The sequence below is a fragment of the Carassius gibelio genome, chromosome B1 (assembly GCF_023724105.1).
Source record: "Carassius gibelio isolate Cgi1373 ecotype wild population from Czech Republic chromosome B1, carGib1.2-hapl.c, whole genome shotgun sequence".
NCBI classification, from domain to species: domain Eukaryota; kingdom Metazoa; phylum Chordata; class Actinopteri; order Cypriniformes; family Cyprinidae; genus Carassius; species Carassius gibelio.
In genome coordinates, this window is record NC_068396.1 from 29,072,089 (window position 1) to 29,082,471 (window position 10,383).

At 40.5% G+C, this 10,383-nt stretch overlaps 1 protein-coding gene across 1 annotated transcript; it reads right to left on the minus strand.

Moving 5' to 3' along the window:
- Positions 1 to 1,715: 1,715 nt before the first annotated feature.
- On the minus strand, positions 1,716 to 3,237 carry LOC127949621 (C-X-C motif chemokine 10). The gene is made up of 4 exons (XM_052547055.1): positions 3,051 to 3,237; positions 2,732 to 2,855; positions 2,500 to 2,598; positions 1,716 to 2,270 (listed from the first exon to the last, which is right to left on the minus strand). The coding sequence occupies exons 1-4, from the start codon at positions 3,115 to 3,117 to the stop codon at positions 2,216 to 2,218; spliced, it is 345 nt and encodes a 114-aa protein (XP_052403015.1). The 5' UTR covers positions 3,118 to 3,237; the 3' UTR covers positions 1,716 to 2,215.
- Positions 3,238 to 10,383: the final 7,146 nt, after the last annotated feature.

Genomic DNA, 10,383 nt, shown 5'->3' on the forward strand with positions numbered 1-10,383 from the left:
CTTCTGTCTCGACCGCACGGATGTGGTGGTCTTCTGCGCCGCCTGGGTGGGCTTCTGTCTCGACCGCACGGAGGCGGTGGTCTTGGCGGTGAAAGGGTGGAGAAACTCATAGTCCAAGTTGCTTGAAGTCAAGTGTTACATTTTCACAGTCTGTGACGATTTGTGGTGCAATGTCATCTGCTGGTGTTGATCCATTGCGTTTTTTGAAAACCGAAGTCATTGTACCCATTTACTAAGAAATTTTGGAGAACTTTATGCTTCCTTCTGCTGACCAACTTTTTGAAGATGCTGATTTCATTTTCCAGCAGGATTTTGCCCCTCACCACACTGCCAAAAGCACCAAAAGTTGGTTAACTTGGTTAACTTGGTTGGTTAAGCTGTTAGGGTATTAGCAGTTGCATTTGGCAGTTGCAGTTGCTGCAGTTGGCAGCAACAAATTAAAAGTTATGGCCAATTTGAAAAGCGCGAATCCCCAATGTCCAACTGCAGTGAATGAGTGTCATGCTGTCTGGAGACTCTGAGTCTCCACTAGTGGTCTCACTTCCCCATAGGCACCTCACCGTAGGCACTACAATTCCCACAAAGCCTTGTCCCTTCATCACAGTAATAGCACTCCTGTTAATTGCACTCAGGTGTCTTCACTTGATAGTCATTACCCTGCCTATATTGACCGGTCTTTTCCTGTTTGTCTTCAGGGAGTCCTTTCATTCCGTCACCCAGTTTCCTCGCCTTCTGAGTTTCCTCGTCTTCGGAGTTTCCTGTTCCCGTTCCTGTTACTTTCCTGTTTGTTTGTTGTTGGATGGATTTATGGTTTTGACCCCTGCTTGTTGATTTCTGATTTGGATTACCCATTAAATACCACTCTCTCTCGTCTCCTGCATTTCTCTGGGTTCCAATCGTAACAATGAGCCAGCACGAGAGGACCCCTCCTGACATGAATGTTTCATTTCTGGTCTTTAGCAGCCCACAAACCTCTGCTGTCATCCATGGCTTTTGGTTTGCATGTATAGGGATTTATAACCCTTTCCAAACTTATACGTGTCAACTATTTTGTTTCTCATCTTCTCTTGAGTTTCTTTATATTTTTGCATGATGTGTTGCTCTTTAAGCATGTTTAACTTTGTCAGACAGGTTCTGTTTAAGTGATTTCATGATTCAACAGGTCTAGCAGTAATCAGGCCTGGGTGTGTCTTGTGAAATTTCACTCAACTTTCTAAAATAATGTGGTTAATCACAGTTCATTCATGATTTAAAAGAAGTGGGCAATTAAATTCAGTATTCTAACAACACGTAAATAAATTAGCTGTAAGTTGTGTGATGATGTGAAATTGTGTGGTCATTGGCTTTCCTTGAATTTTTCCTCGGTATCTACTGTATATGAACATATTTTAAATTCAGTTCATTGACATAGGGATAAAGGTCTGGGCTGGAAGCAAAAAAGGTTGAACCACAGACCCTTAAAGACACTTGGATGAATGCATCTGCTAAATAGACCTTTTTAGTGTAAATTTATAGACATGACCAGTAGATGGTGCTTATGTAAAATCTACATATAAAAAGTCTGCAAATAGTGTAAAGATACTAAAGAAGGAAAAAAAAACTCTGATCTTCCTTCACATCTATTATTTATGCAATACTGCTACATGTTTCCTATACAATTAATCATACAAATATTCCCATATCAAGAGGAAAATATAAAGGGTTTGGAAAATAAATGTGCAAAACTTTAAATTGGCTTTTATTACAAAACTGTACAATGAAATGTCCATTGTGAAAATGTTTCATGTGTTATAACATTTCATGTCAAAGAAACATTATATATTACATAAAAGGGCCTGGTCAGACAAAAATAGTAAAACACATTTTAACTTTTGACATTATAAAATAAGTTAAGTTATAAAACCATTTAAATATAGTATTTGAAATAAGTTTGGAGTAATAATACTTTCAGTGCTTCAGCTATACAACAAGTGAAATCTAATCCAGATGCTTTTGTCGACAACATCTGCGTCCGGCGGTTACTGGCAATGCTCGGGGTGTTTTCAGGTCTTCTGTGATTTCCCATGAGCTGTTTTAGGCAAAAATCAAAACCTAGGATTCTGATTGGCCAGTGAATGAGCATATGGCAGCATGCCATTCCACTCACAGGGTTTCTAGAGTTTCCAGATCCCCCCTTCTGTCCTCTCGTGCTCTTCTGCAACTTTCATTTATGGCTTTATATCTGGAAGCAGCTGGATATCTTTAAAGTGGGACTGTTGTTGATGTTCTTGCTGTTGCAAATCAAACGATAAAAAAAGTGCACACATTAATCTAATGCCTAATATTTACCTTGTGGATACAAGTGCATTAAGAAAATTAACAAATTGATTCTTATCCTTATTAAAAATAGTAGTTATTTTTATGTATACCATAAAATATAAGATTTGTGGCTAATATTGTTTAGTATGAGTTCATTATTACTGATTAAGAAATGCAAGAGACATAACAAAATGTCCTTACTTTTTCCAGCAAGTCTGCAGGTTAATTCCTTGTTTTGTTTCTGGACTCAAGCAGCGCTGGATGCCTTCAGGTGAGTTATTCACAGGTTTTAGTGTCAGTCTGCAGACATTAAAAATGCATCAAATGAATAAGATTCAGTCTAGCTTATAGGATTTCATGCAAACAAAGTTTACATACAGATGTATACAGATTTAACATGTTAAAAACTCATAATAAAAACTCATAAACTCACATGATTTCAACCTTTTCACACTTTGATCTTCGGGGGAAAATAGAGAACTCTTCAATTTCTTCTTTTGGGACATATCTGTTCAAACTGTTCAAACACCAGCACCTGTCAATTGCTTCACCTCTGGCTGTTAACATAGAAAGCATAGAAAGATTTATTTAAAATGCATGATTCTGACAGAAGATATTAATTCTGCATAAAAATCTCTCTGCATCATGAAAAAATTACAATAATAATAATAATTTAAAAAACATAAAAAGCACCAAATTCCTGCAATATCTGACTATGAATAAGCAATATTAAAGTGTCACCAATGTCTTACCTCCACTCAGCTGAATACAAACTACTGCAGACAGCAGCAGAAGAATGGCTCTGGGTAAAAATGCCATTACTAATTTTCTATTGTAATAAATATGTACAAAACACAAAAAGATCAGCTGCAGTGGTTTGCTGAGCTTTTAAGAAAGTAGTAAGTCCTAGTGGAGCTGTAGTGAAAGAGTGAGGAGCAAAGCCTCTCGTCTGTCTTTATATAGGGCAGGAAAGGGTCATTTCCCAGCAATCATGCTGTTTGGAATTTCCAAATATCTCCCTGTCAAGTAGAGGGAGGGGTGTAAGTAAAGGGAAAAGTAGGGAAAGTGAGAGAACTAAGTGAACTAAATAATTCCAAACAAATGCAGGCTAGTAATAAAATAAATAAATTGCTGACTGCACATATGTATTTAAAAAGTGAGATTTGACCAAATTATTTATTATATATTTACACAATAGCTCTGTGTGAAAATGTGTTATATGGCTATTTATGCTGAATTTTTGTTTCAAGTAAACAATTTGTCTTGTTCAAGTAAAAAAAAAAAAAAAAAGTTCCCCTTAAAACATTTTTATACATATCACACGCATTATGCATTTAGTTAAACTCAAAATATATAGAAAATCTAATCTAAGTATTTGCATACAACCCTTTTAAATCAAAGGATTTTTAGATATTGCAAAAAAAAAAAAAAAAAAAAAAAAACAGTCCAAACATTTGATTCATTGTGTCTCTTAGAGATAAGAAGGTTTATTTTCCCTGTATCACTTCTGTTATGTGCATCTCATTTACCAGAACCAGTGACTCAACATCCAAGCGGATAACATTCAGCAGCCCGATGATGCCTATCAATGTCAGAACATGCAACCGCTGCTACTGTCTGACATGTTGAGGCAGATCTCAATATCATCAAGTCTGACAGAAGTCTGGAGTCTGACCATTGCCCAATTTTCATGGGATTTTGTCATTTCTCCCTGTTTCATTAATGGCAAAATGCACATAGCCTATAGGGACACATTTAGTCCTGAATCAGTGTCTTTATTATGTCTTATGTTTCGGTATCATTGGCTCACTAGATCTTAGACCCTAGACAGGCTTTGCTAACATAATGGTAGTTAACTTTGTTAATATAATGTTAAATTGTGAATTGAAGGGATAATTACCCCAAAACCAAGTAGGTAATTTATCTTACTAACCAAATAGTTTCTGTTGCATTGAAAATACAGAAAAAAAAATGTTCCGAACGAAATGAGGGTGAATAAATAAAATGACAATCTTTTTTTTGGGGGGGGGGGGGGTGCTCATTTGAGAGAAACAGTGAAGAATGTTAATGCCGATGCCCAACAGAGATGGCTATAATGTGAGGTTTAAACCTCTATGAGAAAGCATGATGAGTCAGTTGTTTTGACCTATTTTCAAAATTTTTTGGGATGAAGTAAGAGACAGAAAAGCGGAGAGGAGGCACATGTTGTCCTACATTGCTGCAATTGTCACTTAAACCATATACAACTTTTTAATTGCTATTTTTTTCCCTTACATTTCTTTCCTCTGTAATTATACACCACAGTTCAATAGAATGTTTTTTGTTTTTTGTTTTTTGGTGAAATAATTACTTTTATCTATAAAATTGCATTAATAATAAAGTAATAATTACGAAATAATTTTACGTAAAGACGTAAAATGAAAATAGATAGGTGTGAAAGCTTTTGCCCCTTACTGTTTTTATACAATTTTTATAATTTAACTTTTTGCATGTTTGTCACAATTCTGATCAAACTAATTTTAATATTACACAAAGATAACCCAAATAAATAAAAATGCAGTTTTGAAATAATGATTTCATTTATTAAGGGCAAAAAAGCTGTCCAAACCTGCCTGACACGGCGTGAAAAAGTAATTGCCCCAGTCTAATAACTGGTTCTACCACCCTTAGCAGTAACAACTGCACTCAAGCGTTTGCAATACCTGGCAATGAGTCTCACATCGCTGTGGAGGAATGTTATCCCACTCTTCTTTGCAGAATTATTTTAATTCAGCCACATTGGAGGGTTTGAGCTTGAATGGACTGTTCAAGGTCATGCCACAATATCTCAATCAGATTTAAGTCCAGACTTTGATTTGGCTACTCCAAAACTTTAGTTTGTTTTATCTTGAGCCATTCAAAGGTGGACTTGCTGGTGTGTTTGGGATTATTGTCCTGCTGCATAAGTGTGCTTTGAGGTCACAAACCAACGGCCGGACATTCTCCTTGAGGATTTTCTGATCAAGTGCAGAATACATGGTTCCATCAATCATGGCAAGTCATCCAGGTCCTGAAGCAGCAAGCCAGCCCCAGACCATCACACTACCACAATGTTTGACTGTTTACGAAATGCTGTGTTGGTTTAACATCAGAACACAGTGCACACACCTTCCAAAAAATTCATTTGCAAATTTTGTTGCATCAGTCCACAGAATATTTGCCCAGAAGTCTTGGGAATAATCCAGATATTTATTGGAAAATGTGAAACGAACCTTTGTGGGGTTTTTTGGTCAGCAATGGCTTTTTCAATGGAACCCTCCCACGGATACTGTTTTTGCTCAGTCTCTTTCTTATTGTTGAATCATGAACACTGATCTTAATTGAGGAAAGTGAGGTCTGGGTTCTTTTATGACCTCCTTGATGAATCGTCATTGCACCCTTGGAATAATTTTGGTAGGCTGGCCACTTCTGGGAAGGTTCACCACTGTTCCAAGTTTTCTCCATTTGTGGATAATGGCTCTGACCATGGTTAGCTGGAATCCCAAAGCCTTACAAATGGTTTCATAGCCATTTCCAGACTGATACGTTGACTATTTTGTTTCTCGTCTGTTCTTGAATTTCTTTAGATGGAGTTATGATGTGTTGATCTTTAAGCAAACTTGACTTTGTCAGACAATTTATTTTTAAGCGATTTCTTGATTCAACATCGCTGGCAGTAATCAAGCCTCTGTGTGGCTAGTGAATTTTCACTCAGCTTTCTAAAATAATGTGGTTAATCACAGTTCTTTCATGATTTAACAGAAGGGCTAATTAATTTTTCACATATGGCCAGGAAGGAAATTAAATCATCATTTAAAAACAGCATTTTATGTTTACTTGCATTATTTTTGTGTAATATTACATTTTGTTACATGATTTGAATCATTAAAGTGTGACAAATATGAAAAAAAGATAGATAGATGGCCATTAAAAATTTCTATACTATACAAATTAATTTGCCCCCAAAAATAGTGGGGGACGAATTTTTGTCTTATTTTGACTTAACAAAGAGTTGTTTACTTAACTTTTTTAATAAGTTTTTCCATTAATGCCATTATTTTGTTCCTTCAGATTCGTGAATGTGCACAAACACAAGAGGCGGGATTTATCACATAAATAGGGGGTCTGTTCAAACTCAATGGGCTCAGGGTAGGCAAGAGAAATGCACAGTCCCACTGTAGCTTTACCTGATGATATAGCTGTTAATGTTTCCTTAGGAAAAAAAGAGTCAACTCAGGAACTCGTGCTGTGTCAGAAACGCTATGGGGAACGTGTTTAACATGAGCGACTCTGAATATCGTGTATAATCTGTCCAATGGAAGAGACGGGGTCCCGTCTTTCAGCAAGAGCTCTGTGTGTGAATGTTCTCAGTTTGTCTTGTGAGTCTTATTTACTGTTGTCTGTCCCAGCTAAAAGAGCAAGGTGAAAACCAAGCATTTAAAAGGCGAATCCAGATCACGTTTCAGGCTGTGTGTTCCTCCCTGCCCATGATATATAATGAATGGGGATACACACAGTCTCTCAGCATGCTGAGTCGGCTCTCGAGGGGGCCGACTGTCCGCATTGTGAATGATTGCCAATGCGGTTGCTTCGATCCCGAAGGGCTCTCTTCAAGGAGGGAGCCTTCGCAAGGTGCTGGCCCCGCTTCTGCTGAGGCAGAATGGCAGCTGCACTCATGGGGTTCACAAGTGGATCTGGCAGAGGGAGAGTCCCTATCTCCTTCAACTTCGGCCAGATCTGGTGCCCAATCCCAGAGAGAGGGATTGACACTCCGCCTCTCTTCCTCTGAGGAGGTTGACGTGGAGACTGTCGGCAGGGATTCGCCACCCCACTCACCACAATATGAGGAGATTTTAGAGGTGGTTACTCGCGCGGTGGCCAAACTCAACATTGACTGGCCCGCCAGAAAACATCTGAACCACAGAAAAGCAAGCTTGATAAGTGCTTTCTGCGGGCGAGTTAACAACCTCCTATGAAAGAGAAGGACAGGTTCTGCCTTATGGATGCCATGCTTCAGCCTTCTGGCCTGTCTGATGACGCTGTCAACTCAGTCGCCGACAGGTTTCAGGAGGCATGTAAACAAGCTACAGCATTCCATAAGATCATCCCATGTCATTCTCTTGGGGAATCTGGGTGGTAGATTCCCCAGCTGCATGCCACCTCCTTATATAGAGAGGCTCAAAAACAGAGTTTTTGACTCTCGGTCGGGGACTTCTAAGTCCAAACAAGATCTTAGGGCAGTGATCGAAGTCCTCGGCCAAGAAGTCCTGATGCCAGGGGCAAGCTACTGCCAAATGTATCTCAATGGGTCTTGCGCAGAGTAGAGAAAGTCTACCATATTCAGTTTGGCTCTCCATCGCCGAGATTCAACAGGGTTACTCCGATGCTAGTCAGCCCCGAGCAGGCTCTGGTAATGGATTAAGAAGTGAATACACTATTAGGGAAGGAGGCTATCGAGATGATCCCTCCTCAAGACAAGGAGGTTTTACAGCCAGTATTTCATAGTTTCAAAGAAGGATTGGGGGTTGCGTCTGATCATATATCTACATGTTCTAATCGATCAGTTATGACACTGAAGTTCAAAATGCTCACAATCACGCATGTTGTAGCTCAAATCAGATCCGAGGACTGGTTTGTCACAATAGATCTCAAAGATGCATACTTCCACTTCTCCATCCTTTCACAACACAGGAAGTTTCTGAGGTTCGCTTTTGGGGGCGAAGCTTACCAATATGGAGTACTTCTCTTTGGCCTTGCACTGTCACCCCGCACGTTCATATGAATTGTGTAGATGCGGCTCTGGTTCCTCTGCGTATGGAGGGCATCCGCATTCTCAATTATATATGATCCGGTCTCTCAACCGAGGTTGTTGAGACCATCCTCCAATCCAGAGCTCCCTCAATGAGGAAACTGTACCCCCTGAGGTGTAAACTCTTCACCTCATGGTGCAGAGACCGTCAGCTTGACCCAGCTAACTGCCCATTTGGTACAGCTCTGGAGTTTCTGCAAGCCAGGTTTTATGCAGGGTTGACCCACTCCAGGCTGAAGGTTTACGTGGCAGCCATTGCGGCCTACCATGTCCCTCTCGGTGGTCAGTCTTTGGGAAGAAACCCCCAAGTTACACGTTTCCTGCACGGTGTGCTGAGGCCTCCAGTACGGTCCTGTTTTCCCCCCTGGGACTTTGTTGTGGTGTTAGAGGCTCTTTGTAAACCTCCATTTGAGCCAATACAATATATATCAGACAGACATCTGACCCTTAAAACTACCTTTCTGTTGGCTTTCACCTCTCTGAGGAGAGTTGGAGATCTTCATGCCCTCTCAGTGGCCCCTACTTATCTGAACTTTGCACCCATTATGGCCAAAGCGTTCATATACCCTCGAGCAGGTTATGTTCCTAAAGTTCCCTCTGTCATGCCACAACCTGTAGTGCTGCGGGCCTTCAGCCCTCCTCCCTCTTGGGAGCCTGACCAAGAGAAGCTAAATTATATGTGTCCAGTTCGAGCGAGTCCACAGAGCTGCCCTGTGGAGAAAATTGGACCAATTGCTAGTGTGCTATGGACCCCCCAAAAGGGACTTTCCTGCATCTAAGCAGACTCTTAGCCATTGGAGAGTCGGGGCTAACAACGCCACCTATGAGTCCTCTCGTCTTTCCCCACTGCTGGGAGCCAAGGCCCACTCTACATTGGGTATGGCAGCCTGCAAGGCCTTCCTAGCAGGTGTGTCCATGCTGGAAATCTGCAACGCTACATGGTGGTCCACGCCCTCCACATTTGCAAGATTATATGGCCTAGATGTGCCAGTTACTCCAGGCACTTCTGTTCTCTCCTCAAGTTGTGCTCTTCAGATAAACACTAGGCAGGGATTTGGTAGTCTGGCAGCATGGGCACCTCGTTTCCCCATAGCGTTTCCGACGCAGCTCGAGTTCCTTAAGAGGAACATCTCAAGGTTACTCATGTCACTCGATGCCATACCCCTGGCACACCTGTCCCTGACACCCCTGACACCAGCTGCGTGGCACATGCTCTTACAGCTTCCTGGTTGCTTACGCCACCCCGCATGTGACGTCAAGCTCTTCCATTGGACAGATTACACGTTATATTCAGAGTCGCTCACGCTAAATGCGTTCCCCATAGCATTTGGGATGCAGCGTCTCGTTCCCTTGAGGAACCATAGTTACATACGTAACCTTGAAACGTTGTTGTGCAACATTTATTTTTCTTTTGAGGAGGCACTGCCTCCCTTGTCTCTTTGGAGGAAACTCCCCTGATGTATATACAAAGACAAATAGATAGCCTACAGATACAGTAGATATGATATTTGTTTATTTATTTGTTTATTTTTTGTGTTTATTCATCAAGTATCCAAGGGAAAGTATCACAGATTCCACTAAAAACAAAGTTACATAGCAAATTGTTTTCAACAATGATAATAATAAGAAATGTTTCTTGAGCAGCATATCAGCATATTAGAATGATTTCTGAAGGATCATGTGACACTGAAGGATAGAGTAATGATGCTGAAAATTCAGCTTTGCATCACAGGAATGAAATACACCTAAAATATATATTTAAATAGAAAACATATATTTAAAATTATAGTAAGAAACCGCTGACTGTACACTCATCTACCCCTTTATGAAATGCACTGCTGCAGGAATTTCCCATTGCAGCGGTGTGGCATGGCGCTTAATGATCTGAATTTGTGCAGGAAAGTTTGTAAGGTTTAAGTGAAAGTCGTGACATGACCAGGGCCAGCGCTTCGCACACGCACATCACGCACTGCGCGTAGGGCACCAAGTGCTTGGGGGGGGGGGCACCAAAAAATCTGGGTCGTGAAAAAATCATCACAGTAGGCTACTAGTATAAATAACAAATAAAATATTTCTAAAAGCATGTTAATATACAAAAGCAATACAAAAGTAATATAGGCCTAGACCAAATTAGTCGAGAAAAAGGTGAATCTCTGTGCTAGTCTCCCTCTGGTGCCCCCCCCCCCCCCCTTCCCCACCTCCCAGTGGTCTGTTCGATTATGCCTCAATCAATGTCAAATATGGCAGAAACCGACCTC